Source organism: Melospiza georgiana, chromosome 3 (genome assembly GCF_028018845.1).
Source record: "Melospiza georgiana isolate bMelGeo1 chromosome 3, bMelGeo1.pri, whole genome shotgun sequence".
Taxonomy (NCBI): Eukaryota; Metazoa; Chordata; class Aves; order Passeriformes; family Passerellidae; genus Melospiza; species Melospiza georgiana.
In genome coordinates, this window is record NC_080432.1 from 96,570,740 (window position 1) to 96,596,436 (window position 25,697).

The window sequence follows — 25,697 nt, forward strand, 5'->3', positions numbered from 1 at the left end:
AGAAAGCATTTTGCAATCTGTTAATGCTATTCCTGAGGTTTATTCACTTCTTGACTTCACAGATGCAGTCATTGGAACAGATTAACTAGGAGTACATTTTTAATAGGTAGAAGGGAATTTCCCCAGTGTCTATCAAAAATGAACCATCAGAGAAAATGATGCTTTCCAGAATTTTAGCCTTGATTAACAAAGCATTAACGTTACAGTCAGGCTGGTATGAACTGAAGTAAATCTAAAATTCACTACTGAACTTTCCAAAGTTATTAGTGAATTCTCCAGTTTTATTTGCTACTTTCACGATGATAAACACATTGTCAAGCACATGTATGTGAGTATAAAAATAATGAAAGTCAATTTCTTCTTTCTTTTAATCCACCAGATCTTACTACCACAACAAGGAACACCAAGAACCAAGAGAAGTGCCTTGGAAACCAACAGGGAAACAGAACTTACTACCTTTTAGCGAATTCCATTGTGAACAAGAGATTTATTTTTGCAGATTGACAGACTACTTCCCATAATTCTTTTAACATGCATTTTGTATGTCATTGACAGTTTGCAGATTGACATTCTTTACAGTAGCATAACTGCCAGTAGTACTTAATGCTCCATACTTAAAAACACACTACAATTGATGTGTAATGCTGCCAAAAATTATGTAAACACAAATATTTCACCAAGAAAATTCATGTTCTGTTGCTTAATTCTACAGTTTTAAGGAATGTTTGTTTGTATATCTAGAACTACTAAAGATCTGCTCCACAGTAGTTGTGGTCACTCGATATCCTTCATGCTTATGCAATTTTTAAAAAGTTTGGTTAAAACAGACTTGCATTGGGGTCACATTGTACCCTGGAGTACAAACTGCATGACAAACAGGAATGTTATTCCAAGTAGACATACTTTTTGGGACAGTGGAGCATGGATTTTGTACACAAACACAAGCTGCCATTAATTTACTTTATATAATAAATGTATAAAACATTCCAGTGAACGTGCAATATGTAAATACTGTAAATAACAAGCATAAGTAATAAAGTGTTTGGTATTAAGTTGTTCTCAGTTTGCTCTCTGGTCACTGAATCCAGGTAAACAAATTGCCTTCTGGCAGCTACTATCATTTATCCATACTTCCATCTCTTTCCACAGAGTTCCAGTTGTGTAAGAAGGAAAGGTTACTCACTTCAGAGTTCAGTAACCTGAACACCTTGGATTTATGAGGATAGATAGATTTGTGTGTTTCAAACCCACAGAATGCCCAGACTACCAAGGCTGCTACAATTCTCTACAGCATTATAAAATGGAATATTTTTTAAGACTAACAGATGCTCTGAGGTTTTTGTTTGGGTTTTGGCTTTGGTTTGGGGAGGGGCTCTCTGTTTGTTTTTTAATAATGTGCAGTCTGTTCATGATACTGCAAGACAATCTAATCAGAAGATATCCAGGAAATCCTAGTCTTGTAGAATTTCTAAGGAGTAAGTGTTACGCCAAAAACTTCGGCATACATTTCCCTTTCTTCCTTAAATCAGATATTAAATCCAGTTGTCACAGTAAAATGACTCAAACAGGAAGAAAAATTTTATGTGCAACCTATAAATCCATGTATTGGGTTTGCATGGCCAGGTTTTGGTACTAGAGAGGCTACAGGGGTGGCTTCTGGGACCATCTGCCAGAAGCTTCTCCATGTCCAGCAGAACCAATGCCAGACAGCTCCAGGATGGATGTGCTGGGCCAATCAGAAATGGTGGTAACACCTCTGTGATAACAGAGCTAAGGAAAATTTTAAAAAAAGTCATAGTCACAGTTGTAATTGCAGCTAGAGGTAGTGGGGTGAGAACATGAGAGGAGCAGCCCTGCAGACAGCAAGCAGGGTCAGTGCAGAAGGAGGGGCAGGAGGTGCTCCAGGCTCCAGAGCTGAGATTCCCCTGCAGCCCCTGGGGCAGCCCATGGTGAGGCAGCTGTGCCCCTGCAGCCCATGGGGATGCACAGGGATGCAGAGATCCACCTGCAGCCCATGCAGGAGACCCACACTGGAGCAGGGGGTGCCTGAGAGGAGGCTGTGACCCCGTGGGAGGCCCGTGCTGGAGCAGGGTCCTGGCAGGGACCTGCAGGGCTGTGGAGAGAGGAGCCCACCCTGGAGCAGGTTTGCTGGTGGCACTGGTGACCCTGTGGGGGACCCAGGCTAGAGCAGCCTGTGCCTGAGGGACTGCACCCTGTGCAAGTGATCCACCCTGCAGCAGTTTGGGGGGAATTGGTGCCTGTGGGATGGACTCACACTGGAGAAGCTCATAGAGAACTATTTCCAGTGGGGAGAACCCCATGTCAGAGTAGGGGAAGGACTCCTCTCCCTGAGCAGCAGCAACAACCTGGGATTGACTGACCATAACCCCCATTCCCATCTCCCTGCACTGCTGGGGGAGGAGGAAGAGGTGGAAGGAGGAGTGGGGGAAAGGTATTTTTAAGGTCTTATTTTACTTCTCATCACCCTGCTCTGAATTTGTTAGTAATAACTTCAGTTAAAATCCCCAGCATGAGTCTGTGTTGCCCATGACACTTTTTGGTGAGTGACCTCTCCCAGTTCTTATTTCAACCCATGAACCTTTCATCTTATTTTCTGTCCCCTGTCCATTTGGAGAGGGGAGCAAGGGAGAGGCTCTGGTGGGTGCCTGGCATCCAGCCAGGGCCAACCTACTACAAACAAACCACTTTTATCTCAATCCTGGCATTTACAGTTTCCATTCTATCCTCAGTTTGAACCACAAAATGTAAAACCAAAACCAAACATGACCCTCCCCACCCTGAGAACAATAGGAGCTGAGATTCTAGAAACTGCTTTCAGTGATGACTACATGCTAAGTTCCATGTCTCAGTGGATGCAATACATGCCTGCAGAAAACATGGCTGTTGAAGAAATCAACTTCTATGGGATTCACTAAAGCTGCTCATCTGCAGTAAACGTGGGTGGAACTCTGAGCTTTGCTGTGGGCTCCACTGACAAGACCACAGACTAATACTTAACATGGGAGTTTAAAATATTGAAGCTTTCTTTTTCTACTAGGATACTCAAAATCTGGCTAAACAAAAACCTACAAGAAAACCTCCTTGTAAAAGGGAAATAGCAATTTATTATTTCATGAATTAATATAAATAAATTAATCCCCTAGAAGTTCTCTCTAGATTTAGCAGAAATCATCATACTCTGACAGAAAACACACCTATACTAGACTACAGCACTTTTTTTTAGTCTTAAGTTTACCACTTATAACAAGCTGTGGGGGTAGGGAGGGAGAAACAGGAGTCAGTTCTGTATTTTTTCATTCAAAATTACATTTTTCATGAGTGGTATTTTGGATGTGTGAGCGCTTAGTCATCTGTATGCTATATGATTTGTGTCTTAATCCTGTTTTCACTGTTCCTTCTTGAACCCAAATAATGGTTCTGTGCAACTGTCCTTCCTGAAGGGAATCCCTGTTCTGTATTCTGGGCTTTTACAAATTTACATAAAATACCATTGTGCACCTTCCCCTCTTCCATTACAAAAAAACCCCTACTAATTATAAAATAAAGCAACCAGCTTTTTCTTCCTCGTAAAGGTGGTGAATTATTAAGTCACTAGATTGCTTGCTGAAAGTCTGTCTCAAGGCTGAAACTTTAAAAATGTGAACTGAATTTAACACGAGTTTTGACTAAGTATCACTTTTCAGGAAGATTCCTAAGCCCAGTGAAGGTAAACAACCATATCCTCTTATTTCCTTTGTTACCCCAGCAGCTCAAAGATAAAGATTTAAGACCTTTCAATCTCAGCTTTAATATGCAGGAAACTATGGGCTGAATTCCTACGTAGCCATGAATGGGAAAGCACAAACCATCATGTTCTCAATCTTATGAGTTATTTTACCTCCACTGGAATATTTGAAATGATCATTCTGGCAGGGAATAACACCAGATTCTGCCTAAATACTCCCACCTTTGAGGTTAGTACATCAAACCACATTTAGGATGTTTTGTCCCTAACTGCCCATCATTTTCACCCATTTACTTTGTCAAAACATTAATAAACAAATAAAAAGTATTTTTTCCAGAGTCAGTACTTAATTGGATCTGAAATAGCGTATAACTCTTTGCCCCTGAAAAGTGAAACAGCTATTAGCTTCAAATTCCTAACTTATTTTTAGAAGTCAAAACTGATGATAATACAATAATGTGCAAAGATTCTGTTTTCTGTATTTAAGCATTCCTCCTACCATCTGCCTTTTCTAAGCAAGTTCTGAAGTTTTATGTCTGATTGAAATTTTAGCACAAAACAGAAATCTCATTAACACAAACACATCTATTCTACAGAAAAAAATCCCAAGAAACTTAATCCCCATTTTGAAGTCTGCAACAAACAGAGTGGCACCAGGATTCCAACCTCCCCAAGAACAACACAATCTTCTGTTGAAATCCATCTCTCTCCCAAAAGGCTGAGCAGGTGACAAGTACATAGACTACAAGTTTGGAAGGCAGCAAGAGACAAAAACAAGGCCAAATAAGAAAACAAATTTTATAGATCCAGTTTTACAGATAATGTGGTAATGCTAGTTCATACCAATGCTGAGAATATTCAAAACAGGAAAATCATCATGGTATCATTTATATTACTGATCTCAGTACATTTACATGTCTAAGGCAGACAGGAAGGGTGATACTCAGAAAAGCAGGTATAGACTTTTACAAGCATTCAAATTTTGTCCAAGAGCAGAACTGTCTACTTTACTGGCCTTCTGCTGACTTAGTATTTTATTACAGATGGATTGTCTTTACACTGAACTATACTCTCAAAGAACACTTTTGACAGGCTGTACATCCTCCTGAGTAAATCTGGAAATACTGTCTGACCCTCATGTAGGAACTGGGATTACAGCAAATTTCTCATCCACTGTATTGCATGGACTTGACTATTTTACTACAGTGAGATACAACATGTGATTTCACATTTCAGCTTTAAAGCAGGTATGTTTTCTCCTCAAAGTAAATGCTGTGTTACTTGTGCTTGTGTCAGACTAAAGGAAGACATAGCCAGTTCTATCAGGCAGCAGACCTTTTAGTCTAGCAGGCTCCATATGAAACAGCTTCCATCCAAAGGCTGCCTAATGATACTGGGATGACACACCTAAGTTACACATCAATTATTATCTCACAGACTACCATTGAAAATTGACTGAAATCGACTCGCTGAGGACAAGACCTCAGTTCAGTTAGCATTACATATAAAGAAGCAAGGTGTTACTTTTGCAGGGCTTATGAGAAAGCACTTGAAGAGTTTACAGAAAAATTTATACTGAATTATATACTTTATAACTACATTGATGTGTGACAAAATGGTTGATCATGTAATCTGATTAAAACCTTTCTATATTTTTTCATTAGATGACAGAACAGCTAAAATACAAAATTAAACTGAGTAAGTACTGAATGTAGAGGCATAATTTTACAATTTAAATACATCAATCAAGTAAACTTTACATATTTCAGAAGAAGCTAATTATTTTCTTTTAGAAATTATATGATGAAGCATTAACGATACTTCTCCAAAAATGCTTTACAGCATCTAAGACATTGCTCGTAAACAGTTTCAAAGTCCTTTTCACTCCCCTAGAAAAGAAAAGAGGAAAAAGACTTTAAGAAAAACAATAGTGGCTGAAGAGCAAATACAAATTGCAGACTGGTTTTTCTGCTGTCAGTAATGGCAAACAAGAGACATTAGGAAAAAATAAAAACTGTGCAAATACTTGGTGATAGCTTTGGCATATTTCTCTCTACTTTGAGCTCAGGTATTTCTACAGACAAACTCTGTGACTTTGTATTCAACAGTTCTGCATGACTTTCCTTCAAGTACTTCTTCCACTCACTCTTGAGTCTTTTAAGTCTTTTCCTTTTTTAGGTTCACACTAACCAGTCATGTTGAATTTCACAGTCTAATGAAGCACTGTGTGGAAACAAAATGCCCAAAACAAACCCCTTTTTGTTTTGAACCTGCTTCCCACTAATACCATTTGCTTACCACTATACCTTATTCTCTACTTCCTGAGTAATGGATAGCAATTTCTTATTCAGCTTTCCCCATGATATCAAGATTTTATAGAACCCTCCTGCATCTTCATCCACTTCTGTTTCCTAAACTGAAGAATGTTAGTCAAATTGTTTGCTTTTGGCTGGCATTATCCAGCTCTTTTGACCACCTGTGTCAATGGCTATGTCTCTAACTTTCCTGATCATATCCTCTTTGTAACAAGGCTGATCAAACAGAGATTCACCCAACATTGAAAATACAGGTGCACTGCATTATTTTAATTTAAATAAATGTTATGAGCATAGTAACATTTTCCTTTCCTATCCCAGTAATACATGGTTTCCTTAAGTCACAAAAAAAACCCACTTTACACTTTTAGTGTAACATCAGATTATATATCATATGCCAACTGGGGATCTGGGAAGATTATACTGCACACACACAATTTTTAATCAAGCCACCCAAAGAATTTCTTACACATACATAGTATGGATCTTCAATGATAAGCTGTTTCTGTGGATCATAAGTTCCAAGTAGCTCAATACTGGCCTTGCAGTCCTTAACTTGGTTGCTTTTCCTGTTCAAATCTCTGCAGAAGAGAAAATAAAATTTTTCCTTGAATTTTCCTTCAGAATTTTGGCATCAATGTTCATGACCATTTCTAGACAACACAGGAAAACAATGTCTTTGGACTCCATCAGTCCTGTGGACTTTATGCTGCTCCTTGTTCTTGTTTTTCTTGTTATGTGGGGTCTTTTTTAATTGAGTATGGAAGACATAAACTGAATTCAGAGCATAAATAAGCAGACAGGCACTTTATCCATAGCTTAAAAAAAAACTTTTTAACAGTTTTAACTTTTTAAGTTCATCAAGTTCATTCTCAAATCAATGATTAGTACTTTCAACACTCACCTTTAGCTTGTACTGAACAAAAAACAATGGAAATTATCCAGGTATTTTTCCAGAAGTATGAGCAAGACTCTCCTGTCTGCTCAAAGCCACTGTTTTAGACTGCTATGCTCTAGCTCTTGTGAAATCCTACCACATCCAGTTAGCAGAAAATGGTAAATCAGGGAGCTACACCTGTTTTCCTTTTGATATCCTGCAGCATTTTACCAACTGTCACATCCTCTTCCTTCTACATTGCTTCACGTTGATAAAGCATTCCAGCTTTGAGATGGCATTTTCTCTTTTTGCTTAAAAATGGCCATTTCTTATCCCAAAAATGATCATCTGTTTGTTATCCATACTTAAAATGGACCTCTCATCATCTTCAGATTAAAGGCAGCTCAGTACTATCATCTTCACAATGAACTCCCAAAACATACTAAATTATTTCAATATTACACATCTCCATACCAAATCATCATTTTACTTACTCACCATAACAAAAGGCAAAGAAATCCCTTGTGAATACTTAGTCATAACCATATCAGCTTTAAGAAATTAAAATTATTAATTCTGATTAAGAAATTAATTTCAGATAGTTTAGAAATAGCAGTGACACCACAGTACTGGTTTTGCTTGAAGAAAAATCAGACATCCTCTATCAACCTATTGCTTGAATTTACAGATTTTTCAATAAATTCTCTAGCCTTCTATTATTAAAAAAATGTCAGACCATCTTCTTAAAGGTTTTTGGGATACCACTTAATGAAGAGGACAGGGTCAGATGGCTCTGGTACTAAAGAAAAGACACATCCCAAATCTTCCTTTTCTGACAGGCATTCCATCAACACCTGGAATCAGCTTGCCCTCCTAGAGCTACAAATAAGCATTCCTAGGCAAAACAGTTGAACTCAGTGCAAGCTAAAGACAAAACTTTAGCACAGCAGAAGCAATATCCCTGTTATAGTTCTGATATTTCTTCTGCTCTAAAGATCATATCATATAAATTGTTAATTCAAATTTCTGTTTAAGAATTCAAGTGAAAATAGAAGGAAGCCCTGTCACGTCATTGCCTGAGACACTGCAATCAAGCCAAGTGTTACATACCCTTCATTCATGAAGGCTGTGGAAGAGAGCTTATTCAAGACATTCCAGAAAATTCAACAAAATCACACTTATTTCAATTAAGTGGTGCTGCTTCTAGAAGACTTTATGTGCTACTAATAGGGTCTTTATTTAGGTTTTGTTGTTGGTTCTGGTGGTTTAGATTGGGACTTTTTAAAATAACTTGACAATAGCCTTTACAAGCACATTGACACTTGTAGTTTATTAAATTCAGCTCCTTAACTCTCATTATACATGTAATTGAGTAGAAATTTTGCTAGTGATATCCTAAATTTTACACTAGGCAGCTACTTTACCAGATCTTTCTTAAGGACACTCAGCTAGAGCACAGCTAACAATAAAACAAGATTTCCCCAAGCTAACAACCTTGCTAATTTCAGAGCTCCCTCTCTTTTTCTACATAAAAAAGTAAAAAAAAAACCCACATCATATTTAATCCTTCCAAGTTCCTAGTTTGTCTTTTAATTGCCATGCAATTAGAAAAACTGATCACTTCAATCAAGACAGTAAGTACATCCTCATTCTTAATTATACAGGCATCAGCTGTATATAGCACAAAGTAACTAAATTTCCATTTCCTTCATCCTTGAGTGGCATGTATCACACAAATAAACCATTGAGTTCTGGCTCAATAAACTTATTAGAAGTGAAGAATCCATCCATTAGCACATCATTCACATACATGTAAAAAAAAAAAACCCAAACAAAGAAACCCCAACATAAGCTAAGCAGTAAAATGTGACATCTGTGTTCAAAGTGACTTATGAGACATCACTACAAGTAATCCACATGAATTCGTTCCATTTCTTCATACATTACCTTAGATTGCTCTCATCCATACAAAGTATATGATCAAAGGTCTGGAAATCCTCTTTAGTAATCTAGAAGTAAAAATAGGTGCTTTAGCCTACAAACTGCATTTCATTGATGAAAGGGGAGAAAAAAGTGTTTTCAAATTCTGTAGCTATGATTTATTTAAAAAAGACACAGGTGGAAAGTACAGAACTGCGCCTTTATGCAATTTTACAATAACTTAAACATTTTAAATATATTTTACCATGATTATGTATCCATTTCTGCAAACCTTCCACAAAAACACAAACCCAAGTCAGTTATTTAACCAACCTTTTCTTTTTCCTTTTACATTTCATGCATCAACTTAGAATATTATTAAAAACAACATTTCTAGTACTTTTCAACTACTAAAACTAAAGCAATTTCCAATTGTGGGAATCATGCAATAATATGGTTAAAAATAAAACAGAAAAATTACTTTCTTGATAGGAGAACAAAAATGTAGGTAACCTGGAATCAGTTGCAATACTTCCAATCTAGAAATCTGCCACTGCACAAGAACATATACCAAGTGAAACTTAAAGCTGAAGTACGATGGCATTAGTTACAATCTCTTAAAAACAAATGCATCCACAGTATTTTAGACCATGTAAATTCACAAAATTTGTAGTATGAGGTGAAAAATCTGGGATCTATTGTACATTTTACCATCATGTTATCTGTTCTTTTTCTTTCTTGTAATTTATTGACTCCTAAACATAAGTATCAATTAGGTTCAGAGATCTGAGTTCAATTCATGTAGGCAAACACAGCAGATAAACCACTGACTTAAATACTAATGCCATCTTCTTGTTATAAGGATGGCTGGAGATGTTTGCCAGTTTTCATTTTATTTCAGTTTACATTTAAGCCTTACTTTAGGGTAAAATCTTCCCAGACCATGGCCCCAGTGCTGGTATAAGATATCTGAACCAGGTGTCCATAATGAGGATGAAGAAATGGAATAAAATTTTTAATATTAGAGTTCACTTTAAGACTGTTTTTCATATATAGTCCTGTGTGAAGCATCACAACCAAGAAACTTGGGAAGGTTGTTCAGAACAGGTTTTCTGGCAGGCATCCCTACAAAAAAGGGCTAGAGAAGTGAGTAAGCAAGGAAACAGCCAAAAGGCAAAACACAGTATCCCATAAGTCAGAGTTTTAACTTGTAAAAAATATTTATGTATTAAAAAAAAAAGTTTAGATGGAAAAACAGCTACTTTTTTTTTTTGTGCAAACAGCAAATAGATACTGATTAAGCTCCCACAACAGGGAGCAAGAAAAGACAGAAATTATCATCAGAATAAAGCCATAAATGAAACAATACACACAAAGAGAACTGAAGATGAAAGGTCAGGAATGAACATGAAAAGAAAGGGTTAATGATGAAAACTAATGCAGACTTGTTTATTTTCACTGTAAAAATATTTGCTGTATTCATGCAGTGCCTCTGACCTATGAAAATATTTTTGCAGTGGAAATAGCTCTGTTTTCCTGGCAAATCTATTTAGGACTTCTACAGGCTGCTTCTGATTGCTCTACATAGCTGAACACCTGCCCCTGTGAAAATAAGAGGGCACTGATTTCTTTGTTGTATGGACAAATGGAAAAATAAACTAGGAACACTTGACAGTGTGGCAGTTATTACCCTATGACCAGCACTAATACCGTTGCAAATGCAGCCCTAAAACCAAGGTTACATTTGGCTCGTGCTTTTAAGCCATAACACAGAGTCAGTTAAAAAAAAATAAAAAAGCTTTAATTGGGCAAACTCCAGTGAACTGAAGGCACTCCGCAAAGCTACTAAAACTAGTACTTTGGGGGATGAAATTGAGAAGGTAAAAATTTAGATACATTTTGAGAAGTGTAGTGGAGAGTTCAAAGAGTCAACTTTGTATGAAACTACGCAGATAACAGTAACTTTACATTTAAAAAATGCATATAACATTTATTAAATTATTAGTGAAACATTTCACTTTATTTACAGAAGGGAAATCTCATTTTCTGTCTGAAACACACAGAGAGGTAGTAATCCTCAAATTTACCCAGTTGTGAAACAGTATTTAATACAACCTTCTTCTAATCTCAATTTCATATTTAATGCAAATGCATGGTATGAGTCATAGCAAAATCAATTTTTGCCTCAGCATGAATAAAAGTGAACATTATTACAAACTTTCTGGTTTGTGCATGAAGAATAAGAGCTTAGAGAATTTCATACAGCAACCTGCCATTAGCTAAAATGATAACAACTTTATTTTATATATAAATATATAATTTGTTTTTATACTTCACTTTTAACTTAGAATATCACTGTACATGATGGTAAGACACAACCAATTTAATATTCTCTTTTACATAAAACATTCTTGTAGTACTGAATTTTAAAAAAAAAGCTAAAATCCATGATCATAATTATGCAAAAATTACATGAGAGAAGGTGCCTTTCACTGGGTGGGTAACAATTTTCCAGAGGACTGAAGGCTATTATTGTACAGTACTTTGAAGGCAACAGAAGATAAATCCCTACACTCTATTTCTGCAGCTTCTGTTATTAAATCTTCCTTAATCAGTTCTGAAACAAGTGTCACACAAAATTCTATCCTAAAGTTTGTCTCTAAAAGTGAAGCAAATACACTTCCACTTGTACTAACTTGACCACTCTGAAAAGTCCTGTTCTACACTGTCAAGTACCTCTTTTTTCAGAAGTACCACAAGACCATATCAGGTCTGAGAATCAGCAGAGACCATCTGACAGAAGTTTAGGAAAACAAAAAACAAATTTGGAGCTATGTTGTTAACATCAGTGCAAAATAAACAGTTATCTGCAGTTCAGGGATTTGAAGATTTTCTTTACAACAGAAACTATGTGTACTGGAATGATTTAGACAGGATGATTTTCATCCTGTTAAGTCTTTCATTTTATTGCCTCATTTTTTAATTTTCTCTCCCTGTACATGTAACATTTTAAGATCTTCTGACTGAAAAATCTCTTCGTTTGCCACAACGTATAAGCAAATGTCTTCATTAAAATGTTTTCATTCCTTCTCTGCCAAAGGAAGATATAAAGATTTGCTTCAAGACAGAGGATCAACTTGTTTTGGGTCCTTTGTTTTAATTTACCTCCTCATAAACCACTCTAGGAATACCTAGAAGAACAGTTCTCAAGTTTTCAAGGTATCTTCTAGAAAGACAAATATGTCACACTACTGTTATGACTGAAACACTGACTGAATAATTTCAGTACCATTTAGCTTGTACACTGACAAATAAGGATGTTTGTAAGAACTGATGAAGAGTAAATCAGGATGTTGTAACAGGGTAAGATCACAACAGATTTTTGCAGTGATTATTCTAATAGTAAATTATTGAAAAATCTGAAATGGTGCTGTGCTTAATTCTGTTTTATATAAACAGAGATTAACATCAGGAGAGGTCAGCAGAGGGCAATTGACTAATTGAGAGAATTTATTTTTGGAAGTCAAAAATCTAAACATGTAGTCTTTGAAAAGTGAAAAAAGTAAATATGACCTCAGTGAGGTCCAGAAAAATTCTGAAGGGAACAGAAATGTAAGATAATAACAAGACTACTTGATCTTTTTGTCAATACAAAAACTAGTGGCGTAAACTCAAACTAAGTAAAGGTCAAGCCCTAAAGGAATTTCTCATACCCAGAGAGTAGTTAACTGAAGTAAATTATGTGCATTTATATGAGTGTCTGAATGATTTAAATAGATGCAGACACATTTACTTCCAATCTCTCTGGAATTCAGTATGGAAATAAATACATGTTCTTTTGTTAATGAAAACAGATACAAGTTCAGGTAAAACTTAGAGGATTTCACTAAATGGCAATCCTACCTTTGACTTAAGAATGCTTCAAGGGTATGTTTTCCTCTGAAGTTACCACCAGCTGGGCAACTAGTCTTGGGTTTGAGTGCTTTCATTCTAATTTAGCACTCCCCAGATATTTTTCAAAGATCTACATGCAAGTGCAGAAGCTTTTTGTGATGAATGAAGAGGTATTCTACTTCTTTTTGGACCTGCTAAATAAATATACAACTCCTTGCTGAAGGATGCATCACAGATTACTACAGTAAGTCCAGTTTTAAAAACCATTTTAAAATGCTCAGAATACTAAACATTTGGAGGCAGGAGTCTTCTACAATGCAGAAACTGGTTCAATGCTTTCCAGTTATACTTCCAATGAACCTTAATAACAAAAAACTAATTAAGTTCAACTAGAAGAGTTAAGTCGCTCTGGAGTCCTTTAAAAAACTGCACGGAGTATTTATTTATTTAATACTTGATGCTCAACCATGCACTGCTCAAATGACTTCTATGATTGCAATGGTTAGGGCACAGGTATGAATAAGGAAGAAAATATACTCTCTTCTACCTGTCGTGCTTTATGTGCTGTCTCAATGCCATGATTTCTTAGACAGCTTAAAGCCCTTGAATCTGGGAAGCGCCCCACGTTCCAGTCTGAAACAGCAGCACTGTCTGTCCTCCACTGTAAGAACAGAACAAATACATAGACAGATTTAAAGAAAATTAAGGTACAGTACCTGCCTGGCAATATGACTCATGGGAATGCCATGCTTCTTCATGCAATTCTGTCCTCGATAGTCAGGAGGGCTTCCTATTTCATAGGTAGATGTCGCTGCACTGTCTATCCTCCACTACAGAAAAACAAATTCATATTTTTATGTTTCTTTCCTTACTGCTTATATTCTGACTGGCTATGAGACAGTTATTTCTTGGAACAGAAAGCAATAGCTTACCTTATTTTCAAGCTTCTCATCAGTCACAAGTTTTCTGAAAACTGCTTCAGCTATTGGAGAGCGGCAGATGTTTCCTATGGAAACAAGAGATTCAAGTGAATTTTCAGACTTTTGAAAACAAAAAACCAGTCATTGTGTGGATTTTTCCGCCCAGATCAGATTAAAGATTTTATTTACTCAGAATGCAATTTATGTATATGAGAACCCCGAGCCCTGCACCTGGGTTGGGGCAATCTCCAGTATCAATACAGACTGTGGCAGGAGGGAATTGAGAGGAGCACAGTAGAGGACTTGGGGACACTTGGGGGTGACAAGCTGGATATGAGCCAGCAGAGTGCACCTGCAGCCCAGAAAGCCAATCATATCCTCGGCTGTACCACAAGCAGCATGGCCAGCAGGTCAAAGGAGGGGATTCTGTCGCTCTGCTCAGCTCTCATGAGACCCCACCTGGACTGATGCATCCAGTTCTGGGGCACCCAGCACTAGAAAGACATGGAGCTCTTGGAGTGGGAGCCAAAGGAGGGCCACAAAGATGATCTGAGGGCTGAGCACCTCTGAGTGAGAACTGAGGATGTGCAGTCTGAAGAAAGGACTGGGGAGATCAGATCTTACTGCAACCTTTCTATATATAAAGGGGGCTGTAGGGATAGAACAAGGGACAATGGTTTTAAAAAGAAATTGAGAACAAGAATAAACAAGAATTTATTTTTTTTTTACAGTGAGGGTGGTGAGACATTGGAACAGGCTGCCTAAAGAAACTGTGTGCTCCATCCCTGGAAACGTTCAAGATCAGGCTGCATGGGGCTTTGAACAACCTGGTCTAGTGGAAGGCATCTCTGCTGCAAGACATTGCAACCAGATAAGATGACCTAGCTGATGGTCCCCTACCACTCAAATCATTCTAGAATTCTGTACTATCCACTGGTCTCTTGAACAAGTCCAAAACACAGCCACCACCATTCTAAAAATGTAGTGAAATGGCTGAACAACCTGTAGTAAAAACACTCTTGTTAACTGAATTCAAGTCACTACAGCTCAAACTGAGCCCTCATCAAGAGCAGCATCCAGAAACCAAGTCTAACCTCCAAAAATTGAATTCAAGTACACAAGCTCTAAAAACATCATGGGAAAAAGAAATTCTGAACTTTTTTTGCCCAAAATACAGAGGATTAGGAATAAAATCTAATACATGGCAAAGCTTAAATGCTGTCAACAGGCCAACCAAATACATATACAATCTTCTCTTCCAATGAACTCCAATTGCCCTAGCCACCTTCTTTTCAAAAAGAAGCTATTTCAACAATGAATTACGGTTCCATTAAAAACTAAAAATAATGGATCTGCAGTACATTTGTTCTGAAACTGTAACTACAACTGTAGCAATCTAGGGCAGAGCTCTTAAAAATGCATGCAGAAATTCATATTTGAAAAGAATTAAGTGTCTCAACAAAAAGAAAAACCTTTTCAACTATTACTTTAGTTCTTTCTACCTTTTCATCAGAAATTTTCAGTAACTAGATGGGATACTCATAATATTTGATTTGTCATGCAGATTGCAGTAACTCACACACACAAATCTTCTGTTCCCATCAGACATAATGTGTAACTTTGCTCATCTCTGATTTTTGAGCAGATTAAGTATAAAATACCAGAAATGGCAAAACCCATCTCTGTACCCTTAAATTAATCACTCTCCTACTACTGATTAAATTGTTTCCAAATCTCAAACTATAAAAAGAAAAAAAAAAACCGCCAATGAACAAAGCTAAATTTCCACCAGCAAAAAGAAATTTTTACATGAGGCACTTAATCTCATTTGTAAACAAAACACCAAGGTAGATACTTCATTGCTAGAAAGAAGCTGCTATGACCTGGGCATTCAGTAACTGCTGTCACACATCAACTAAAAAAAACTCACAAAGAAGGAAGTGAAGATCTGAAGCAAAACAAATGGACTATCAAAGATTCAAAGATTTAGAGAACATCAAATCAACTAAATGGCAAAAGGAACAGGCTAACCACTGAAAAACTGACCTTGCCAAAACATTAAGTGAGTTCTGATGTCATCAGATCTTCTTCCAGGAGAAGACATACTAATTCCATTGTTTGAATTAGTTTATTTCACACACAGAAATGAAATCAGTCTTGGAAGAAAAATAAAGCAGGAAAATTTTGGGGCTCCCTATGTGGTTAAGTGAGAAAATAAGTTTGTACTATTAATTAAGTAAATGCTTAAAATATGGTAATAAAGTAAAAAAATAATCTCAGTTTTTGAGTGAGTTAAAACAGTACAATTTCAAAACATGGTAACATACAGCACAAGGCAGAAAATAATAACCTTCATATCAATGAACTCAATTCTTTGATATTGCAAGCCTGTACAGCATCACTCCTCTTACAAACACATCAAGCTCCATTTTAAAAAGCATCATCTATCTTAACATCATCTATCTTAAAAGGCTATTCCAGATACTAATTTCCTGTGGTAGCATTAGACCTTCCAGTTTCAACTTAGTATTTATTCCTGGAAGTCTCTGCTCATCTGATCTTGGTTAACATCAGTCTGTCTTTCCTTCAACAGACACAGAACCCTTGCCAAGCTGTGCTAAACTAAACAAACCAAGCTCTCAATCTCTTCATGAAACTAACTGACCTTATCTAATCACTCCAGTTAAGTCAAATCTGCACTTCTAATTTAAATTTACTTCTCTTGAATACTGACAAACAAAACGACAGATTACAGTACAGGAAAAGTTTGTTCACATTTGTTTTTTAAATTGAAAAAAAGTCTGTAATAGGTACATAGTGTTTTTGAAAACAACCTGAGAACTTCTACAATCACCTTTGACTCATTCACGAGTATCAAATTTATGATTACAGCCTCCTACTCCAAATTTGTCCATTCCCTCTCTTTCTTTGTAACTTCAAATAGGTGACCTTTAAGCCTTTTCCCCAAACTATTACATTCTGCTCCCATTACACCAGCTGTGGGGGCCATCCATTTCTTTTGGAACAAAATTTTTTCTCTATATAATGATTCCCACACAATTGGGTATGAATGGTAACCTTCATTACCACACTTAACATATCAGTAAAAAACAATGATTAATATTCTGGGACCTAGTAATTCATTAACTAGCTCCCAAATTTTCAAAATGGTACTTTTGAAATAAATCCCTCATGGCTTTTTCCATTTGTTTAGCCTTCTGCTCACATGGACTGAACTTGTTCCAAATTTTCACTCTCCTACAGCTTGCTCACTTCTTAAAATAAATGCCATAAATATAATCTTTAATGATATCATATAAAATGCCATAATGAACGGTACCATGATCACCCTTGATTAAACATATTAACTACCACTTCTAGCAGTACCTAGAAACTTCAGCTGGATCATTTTTGAAACCAACACTTAACCCAGTTTGTGACTTAAAAATTCACATCTTCCCTGATGACACACTCCAGATATTAGCAGAGGTATTAACACTGTTAGAAAACTTCAAGCAGCATTTAAATCTATTTTTGGGAACATGGATAGAATCACAGAACTGACTTAAAAGAAGCTCTTTTCCCCACATACTCTGCAATATTATTTTAATCTAAACAAATTTACCCATGCTACTCCTTGCAACTGTTATCACTCATCTCAAGACTGATGTAAAGCTCTATCTTATCCCACTAACATATGCAAACTTAATTCTTGTTTTCCAGTCACTCTCCTCACTAATTTCAATCTATTTCAGATGCAGCTGTACATCCCACATTGGTCTTTCCAGGCTGTGCATCCTCACAGATATACAGTATTTCCTAAGTTACAGACTGACATTCTCCATTAAGAGAATGGAGAAATTTCACAAAAAAAAACATAGGGCAATTAAATTCCTCCTTGGACTTGAACCATTCTTCTCCTTAAATGTTACCTACACATTATCTTCACTACCTATCCTCCTCTAGTGTTCCCTTGCTTATTGTATTTCCAACTGATCTGATCATGCTGGCTTTATGCAGAAGGCAGCAGTATTCAAGTTCTCAAAATCTCCCCCTTCTCCCTTCATTTTTTTGCATATCAAGTTCTCTGAGCTGTAGTGACATTTTCAATCATAGAAAACTTGTGCCCAAGGTAGCTAGAGTCCACCTACTGAAATTAATCCCACAAACATCTCCAAATGCAATGATTCAAGGACAAGAGATTTCAGTTACAGAATCAGTACTGGAACTATCTGTCAATCACTTTTAAGAAGTCATATTTTCACATTCTTTTCTAAGCACAAGGCTTCCAGAGACAGTGACCTAAGCCAACACCTAATTTTTTCAGTTCTTACTCCTGTCTCTGCACTAATCTTTGATCCACTCCCAGGCAGAAATGGAAGCTCTGCTTCTACTGGCAGGAGAGAGAACTTGAATCCATTTAATGCTCAGTTCCACTGCCCATCTCTGAGTATGTTGATCCAATCACTTAGTTTCTAATGGGGTTTTGTACCTTAATTATTCCTTATTCAGCTCCCTACTTCTTTCAGAGCTTCCCCAAATGCAAACAAATGCTTTTCTCTTGTTCCTTCCTTTTGCTGTCTGCTGTTAGTAACAAAAGTTTTATTACTTTTCATCTTCTCACATGCAAAAACATGATTTTTGTTCTACTTATGTTTCCATGAATGGTCACTTAACCAAAGTGACTGGAAGAATGCTTCCCATCATTTGCACCACTCATCAGGTCCCCTTCACAAGTGTTTAAAACTGACTGGTCACTTTATCCTGTCAGAACTTCATCACAAGTCCTAGTTCTTTCCATCTTGTCACACTCAGCATTCAATTACTTTTGTGAGGAACCATTCAAGGCACAGATCTCAGTTCAGATTCCCTGGTTTCTGCATTCATGTGCATGTGTGTGTGTGTGTGTGTCTCTAAAAACTTTCCTTGCAGAGAGAATATTTATCCTGAATTATTCAACTGCTGCTTTTCTAATAAACCTGAAGAGTCATCAGGAAAACACAAGTTTTCAACACATAAGCACCGAGTTATACCAATCAGACTCCTAACACATTTTAAGCATAGACCCTATTTTTCAATTCCAGGATTACTTTTACAACCATGCTTTCAACTCTTTAACATTTCTGCATCATTAGGAAACACAGATTGAATAAGACACTGTATTCTTACAGCTGTATTACAAATACCACATAGAAGAAAGGTAATTTTCCTTATATTTGTCTAACATTCTCTTTGTTTAAAAAGACATTTCTTTTTGTCAACCTGCAAAGAATTTTCATTACAGCAACTGTTTTTCATGACTTCTTCAATGTCTTACCCAACCTACTGCTTTTCCATTCTGCAGCTATAAACAGCATTTCGTCCCATGCAACCTAGCACTTGGCTGTATCTAAAGGCATACAATGAATTGTGACACCTGAACCAGGAAACTCAAATCTCTCTGTGACTGTCATCTAACATCCTCATAGCCACCAAGTTAGCTGCCATTTCAAAAATGATTTGATGCAGTCGAGATGCCCAGGAACAACAGTCATACTCAGTGATTCACAACAAGCATTAATCATCTGAAGATGTAACCAAACCCACTTTGCTCAACAGTACACCCATCTTACAACTGCTCCTCCATGTCTGGAGGAGACCAGAAAGCCAGTGCCTGGTCTAAGATGCCCACTCAGCTTGTTGTGCTGTAGTGGAGAAATCATCAGAGAGAAAGAGGCAGACTTATATAACACAGCATCAAATTAAGCCCATTTCTGGAGCTCAGCTATCAATTACATGAGCTATGTAAGTGTAAAATGAGCAAACTGCATCTTGATTCACCTCCACTTTTAATTCTTTCTTTGCTTAAATGAAAAAAATATCTTCTGGTACCTTTTCATATGCTGTAATTACATATGTTGCTGGGTATTTCAATTATTTCTCAGTGATGAGGAACCCTTATCATTAATGTAGTTATGCACATTAACTAGATTGTATTTTGTTGTGTAATGATATCTGCTTATTTCATTACAAACAAAGAATACATATTTATATAATAGGTTTCTTTCAAAACATTGTAGAAAGAAAATGTAGTTTTTCATGAAGAAGTATCCTTTCTGGAATCCACTCTCACTAGATGTGGCAAACATTTAGAACTAATGTACTGCATTAACCAACACTACAGTTAAATGCAGTTCTAGAAATCTGTTTAGTACTCTTTTCAGCAATAATCTAAGCTATTATTCCTAGTAAAATTTAAGAGGAAAAAGTATCACTCTTGAAAAATAACAAAAAAAAATTAAGCAATCTTAAAGCAGGAACAAGAAACAAGTTGCCTACAAAATTTAACTGAGAAGAGTGTATTTCACTGGGAAAAAAAAAAGTGCTTATCTGTCAATTAGCCCTTCACACTGCATATCACTAAGTTTTTTTTTCATAACCCAATAACACAGAAGAGGAAATGTCAAAGCTATTTACAACATTTGATTAAGACAATCCATCCTATTAACATTGGTACTGATTGGTACTTGTGCACCCTTTCCTCAGGCCTAATAATTCATTAATAATAACTATTATGTTACACTAAAAAGAGCTCCTGAATTGGAACCTTGTTACAGTGCAAATCACCACTGTGGGTTTACACAGCCACACGTATGAACTGTTTCACAAAATCATAGATTAGTTTAGTTTGGAAAAGACCCTGAAGATCACATGTGACTGTTAACCCAGCATTGCCAAGTCACCCAATAACTCATGTCCTTAAGCACCATGTCTATGTGTCCCTTAAATACCCATGCAGCCTCAACTATTGCCCTGGGCAGCCCCTTCCAATGCCTGACAACCCCGCTGTGATGAGATTTTTCCTAATACCCAATTTAAACCTTCCCTGGTACAACTCAGGGCCATTTCCTCTCCTCTTGTCTCTGTTAACTTATTTCAGGTATTGTAGAGAGTGGTAAGGTCTCTCCTAAACCTGCTTCTCTCAAGACTAACCAATCCCAGCTCCCATAGCTGCCCTTCAAGACTTGTGCTCCAGACCCTTCAGCAGCTTTGCTGCTCTCCTCTGGACACGCTCCAGCACTTCAATGTCCTTCTTGACTGAAGGGCTCAGACCCGGACACAGCACTTGAGCAGCAGCCTCACCAATGCCGAGTACAGGGGACAATCCCTGCCCTGCTCCTGCTGCCCACACTGTTGCTGATTTGGGCCAGGATGCCATTGGCCTTCCTGGGCACACTCTGGCTCATGTTCAGCTGCTGTGAACCAGCACCCCCAGCTCCTTTTCCATGGGGCAGCTCTCCAGACACTCTGCCCCCAGCCTGCAGGGTGATCCAGGGGCAGGACCAGCACTCAGTCTGGTTGAACCTCATATTGTTGGATTTGACCCAGCCTGTAAAGCTCACTCTGCAGAGCCTTTCTACTCTCCAGCAGATCAACACTCCCACCCAACCTGGTGTTGTGTGTGAACTGACTACAGCAGCCCTCAGTCCCCTTGTCCAGAGTACTGATTAAGATATTAAACAGGACTGATCCCAACACTGAGCCCTGGGGAACCACTACTCATGACCAGCTGTCAGCTGGGTGTAAATCCATTCACCACTTCTTTGGGCCCACACTGCCAGTTTTTTACCCAGGAAACAGTGCACCCATCCAAGCCCTAAGCAGCCAGTTTTTCCAGGAGAATGCTGAAATGGTGTTAAAGGTTATAGTCAAGTCCAGGTAGACAACCTGCCTCTTTTTCTCATCCACAAGGCAGGTCACCTGGTCACAGAAGATCAGGTCATTCAAGCCTTTCCTAAGCCCATCCTGGTTGGGCCTGATGCCCTGGTTGTCCTGTGCCACATGATGGCACTCATGATCATCTGCACTGTGACCTTCCCTGGCACCAACATCAGGCTGGCAGGCCTGCAGTTCCCCAGGTCATTCTCTCAAACCTTCTTGTAGATGAGTATCACATTTGCCAACCTCCACTCTACCACAACCTCCCCAGCTGAGCAGGACTGATGGTAAATGATTGAAAGTGGCTCAGTGAGCACTTCCAGCAGCTCCCTCAGTGCAGGAAACATGGCTGGAAAGCAGCCTGGCAGAAAAGGCCTGGAGGTGCTGGCTGACACCCAGCTGACAGCAGTGTACCCATGGGGCCAAGCAGGTATCAGCAATAGTGTGGCCAGCAGGACCACAGACTGACCAGTGACTGTCCCCCTGTACTCAGTACACACCTCAAACCTTACCTTCAGCTCTGGCCCCTCACTACAGTGCGTCCAGAGAAGGGCACCAAGGCTGGTGAAGGGTCTGGAACACAAGTCCTGTGAGAAGCAGCTGAGGGAACTGGGGGTGTTTAGGCTGCAGGAAAGGAGGCTCAGGGAGATCCTACTGCCCTCTCCAATACCTGAAGGGAGACTGGAGACAGATAGGAGTTGGTCTGTTCCCAGGCCACTCATAATAAAGAAGAGGAAACAGACTCAAGCTGCACCAGGGGAGGTTCAGGTTGGACAGCAGGAGGAAATTTTTCACTGAAGGGGGGGTAAAGAATTGAAAGGAGCTGCCCAGCAGGGTGAGGGAGTCCCTGAAGTGCTCAAGAACCAACTGGATGTGGCACTTAGTGCTGTGGTTTATTTGACAGATTGGGGTTTGGTCAAAGGTTGGACTTCATGACCTTGGAAGTCTTTTCCAAGCTTAGTTAATCTGTGATTCTATTCTGTGAATCTGAGATACCACTCCCCATCCCTGTTTCCAGCTCAGGGAGCTGGTACACAGAGACTAACTGGGCTGAGTGTTCAAGATTGAGGCAAAGAAGGCATTAAACACCTCAGCCCTTTCCTCATGCGCTGTCGCTGTTCCCTCCTGCATCTAACAAAGATGGAGATTCTACTTAGCCCTCCTTTTGCTCCTGATGTATTTATAGAAACATTTTCTTTTGTCTTTTATGGCAGTAAACACTTTAAGTTCTAGCTGGGTTTTGGACCTTCTAATTTTTTTCCCTGCGTAACTTCACGACATGCTTTAGTCCTCCTGAGTTGCCTGTCCCTTCTTCCAAAGCTCTGTGCTTCCCTCAGTTCCAGCCAGAACTCCAGTCTGCTTCCCCACTGGCTCACCCTTCAGCACACAGGGATGGTGATTACCACTGTCCTTAGAACATCATGTTTGGGAAAGAGGATTCCTATTAATTAAGATTTTTTTATACAAAAACATCTGTATAGACCACTAGCTTCTAAACACACACCAACTGATAATCCCTTACTAAAGGATGTTTTCTCTGGATTATTATTAGGGGTTCATTTTACTCAAAGGTAAACATCAGAACATATTTCAGAAAACTAAACTCTTACTTTGCTATTCAACTAATCTGCACATCTTCTATTACAACAACAAACAAAGCAGATAGTGGAAGAGCCCAAACATTAACTAATGGTTTTGCAACAAACCTGGCAAACGGCCAGGGGTTCACAGCACAGAGGTAAGATTATATGGGCTAGGAAATATCATGTTAACAGCCCTCTTGGAGCAGAGCAGAGAGCCATCCAGCTTGGGATGCCCGGAAGAAAGCAGAAGTTTAGAGAAGGCATGTAAAAACGGGGAATGGCTCTGTAATCTGTGTAGTCAGGTTAGCTACTTGCTGGTTGTGAATGTCTTGTTTACAAGTAATTAATTGTCCAAAACTCCAGAAAAGCATTCAGGTGATTTCTGATCCCATCTACACTTCTGTTTACTGGGACTTTGCATGATAAGATTTACAACTTAACCATACAAAACATCAGTAAAAAAGTTTCCTATTTCTTCATTTTGGTAGCCTTTCAAAAAAGTCTTATTCTTTTCATTCATTCTCATACAAGATCAAGAATTTCACTGTTAGATCATAACAGATCAGCCTCCACCAAGTTCTTTTTTTTACTTTAAGTCCTCCTACCCTTCTTTCCCTCTTTTTACAGCAGCTCTTACATGAACTTCAGTGGTTCTTGTTGTGGTTTTCTCTCCCTTTCCCACATCAGGTGCTTGCAGCAGCAGGCCTAGGGGCAGGTTCCCCGTTCCCATGCCGCTGTTCCCGAAGCCAAGTGCTGCAGAACCCATCTCGGGAAGCAGTTCAAAGCCACCTCTCCGTGCTGCCCCAAGCAGCACCCTTAGGTCAGAGCTGGTTTACGCTTATTTAGGTGGTGTGCTTTCCCACACACAAGCTTCGCGTTTGTCAACACTGCATTTCACTTCAAGACTTCCTACTGACCTGTCAGAATCACAGAACTATCAGGGCTGGAAGGGACCTGTGGGCATTATCTGGCCCAGTGCCCCTGTGGAGGCAGGGTGGCCTAGAGCAGCTCACACAGGAACGCGTCCAGGGGCGCTTGGAACGTCTCCAGAGAGGGGGACTCCACGAGCCCTGGGCAAGCTGTTCCGGTGCTCCGCGCCCTCAGCGCTCAGCCCTTCCTCGTGGTTCCTATCACAGAAAGGGCGCGGGTGTATTCCGCCTTCTCTCTCCCTTCCCTCCCGGCGACTACTCCGGCCCTCCCGACACTGCAAACCCGCGGCACCGTCCGACGGCGGGGGCCGCACTTCCCCCGGCCGCGGCCCTCGCCCCACGGCGCTCCCTCCCCACGCCGCGGGTGCCCCGGGCCGAGGGGCGGCGGGCGCGGAGCGGGAGCGGCCGTCCCTGCCCCGCTCACCCAGGCACACGAACAGCACCGACTTCGACTCGCCCGCCGCCATCTTCGCTCAGAGGACCTCGCGGCTGTCGCGCCGCCCGCGCCTCGCTTTACGGCACCGGCAGTTATAGGCGGCTATGGGACTTGCCTGTTTTGAGGGGGAAAAACGGAACGAAGTATGGAACGTGCCCGAGACACCGGGAAGGGAGGGACGGGACGGGACCAAGCAGTGCCGGTGCCGCCGAGAAGCCGCTGCCGGGACGGGGAGCGGGCACCCCGCAATCGCCCCTGCCCCGCCCGCCTCACCTGCGGCAGGTGCGCGGCTCGGCGGGGCCGCCGTGGCGCCGCCCAGTGAGGCTGCGGCGGCAGCGGCGGCAGGAGGAGAGGGAGCGGGGGAGCCCCGGCCCGGGCAGGAGTGAGTATCCCGCGGGGGCAGGAGTGAGGATCCCGCGGGCCCGGTGGGCTCCTCAGGAGGGCAGGAGTGATGAGGATCCCGGGGGGCTCCTCAGCGGAGCGGCCGCGGCGGGCACGGGGCCGCCCCCGCAGTCGCGGGCGGAGCGAACGCGCTCGGACAGCGCGGGCAGGGCTGCGCTGCAACATCGCGGCCCCTTCTCGCCCGGGGTCGCAGCATGTGCTGCGTCCTCCGCCTAAAACTCCAAGAAGCGTCGAATGCGGCTTTGGCCTCGGCAGGCGGCTGGTGAAATTGAGCGCAGGGGCGCTTCGCTTTCCAGGGCAGCTTGAGTGTCTGGTTTTAGTTTGTTTTAATTAGTTTTATTCCCTATCTATGTATAATATAGATAGGTTATATATACCTACTATGTATTGTAAGATATATGTGCACATATATTTTATTTATATTCTTTTACTATGTATTTTTTTAAAACTTTTGTATGTATTTATTTTTTCTGCTGGGCTATCTTGTACGCTTGATCTGTGTACCTGGCTGGGTTTTGTAACGCCAGCAGACGCAGCCCCACCACGGCAGGGTGTGGCCAGGACTGGATTCCTCTGCTGCTTTTTAAAGACTTGCTTGGCTGGTTTTCTGGTCAAAATGCAGCAGTTTGGAGATGAAATAAAAAATGCCAGAATCTTAATTTTGTGCCAGATCTGTGATTTGCAAATGGACGCTGAAGAGCTTGTATAACGTCTGCTGTGGAATGGAGCAAACTGCACATTTCCTTTTATGCAGCTTGAAATGCTGTCCTGCATACACCGCTTCTTTTGTAAATACAACTGACCACGATTTTAAAATGATCTAGTTATTTGACTTTGCAGTGGAAGTGATTGGTAATCAGCAACGTGGTTTATGTCCCCGGTGCCTGCAGCACCGTGCTGTTGTCAGGCCAGCTGTCAGGTCCGGGTGTGAGGTGGTGGAGCCAGGAGGGGCCAGGGCTCTGCTTTCCTGTCAGACAT

The 25,697-nt window shown here is 39.9% G+C and overlaps 3 protein-coding genes across 6 annotated transcripts in view; 2 read left to right on the forward strand and 1 right to left on the reverse strand.

Moving 5' to 3' along the window:
• The window catches only part of ALKAL2 (ALK and LTK ligand 2), a 17,204-nt gene extending 12,342 nt beyond the window's left edge, over positions 1 to 4,862 (forward strand). The window contains exon 6 of the mRNA XM_058020120.1: positions 380 to 4,862. The gene's annotated coding sequence lies outside the window, so the exon portion shown is untranslated. The remainder of the gene's footprint in view (positions 1 to 379) is intronic.
• Positions 4,530 to 24,377, reverse strand: ACP1 (acid phosphatase 1). 2 transcript variants are annotated; one of them, XM_058020122.1, is made up of 6 exons: positions 24,306 to 24,377; positions 13,684 to 13,757; positions 13,299 to 13,412; positions 8,885 to 8,946; positions 6,536 to 6,641; positions 4,530 to 5,634 (listed from the first exon to the last, which is right to left on the reverse strand). In XM_058020122.1, the coding sequence occupies exons 1-6, from the start codon at positions 24,346 to 24,348 to the stop codon at positions 5,557 to 5,559; spliced, it is 477 nt and encodes a 158-aa protein (XP_057876105.1). In that variant the 5' UTR covers positions 24,349 to 24,377; the 3' UTR covers positions 4,530 to 5,556. The 2 variants fall into 2 exon arrangements, with proteins under 2 accessions (XP_057876105.1, XP_057876104.1); XM_058020121.1 differs by lacking the exon at positions 13,299 to 13,412 and adding an exon at positions 13,468 to 13,581.
• Positions 24,378 to 24,427: 50 nt separating this feature from the next.
• SH3YL1 (SH3 and SYLF domain containing 1) overlaps positions 24,428 to 25,697 on the forward strand; it is a 45,392-nt gene continuing 44,122 nt past the window's right edge. For 2 of the 3 annotated variants that reach the window (XM_058020614.1, XM_058020617.1), the window contains exon 1: positions 24,649 to 24,699. In XM_058020614.1, the coding sequence (XP_057876597.1) occupies position 24,699 (1 nt within the window). In that variant the 5' untranslated portion in view covers positions 24,649 to 24,698. Of the gene's footprint in view, positions 24,461 to 24,648; positions 24,700 to 25,697 lie in introns of those variants that run through there. The other variant, XM_058020616.1, reaches the window with a different exon arrangement.

Coding starts and splice junctions, on each gene's coding strand:
- ACP1 (XM_058020122.1), bottom strand. CDS start 24,348: ATGGCGGCGGGCGAGTCGAAGTCGGTGCTGTTCGTGTGCCTGG. Junction 13,413..13,683: donor ATGAGAAGCTTGAAAATAAG/GTAAGCTATTGC, acceptor CTGTTCTTACAG/TGGAGGACAGACAGTGCTGC. Junction 6,642..8,884: donor ATGGATGAGAGCAATCTAAG/GTAATGTATGAA, acceptor TCTCTTCTGCAG/AGATTTGAACAGGAAAAGCA.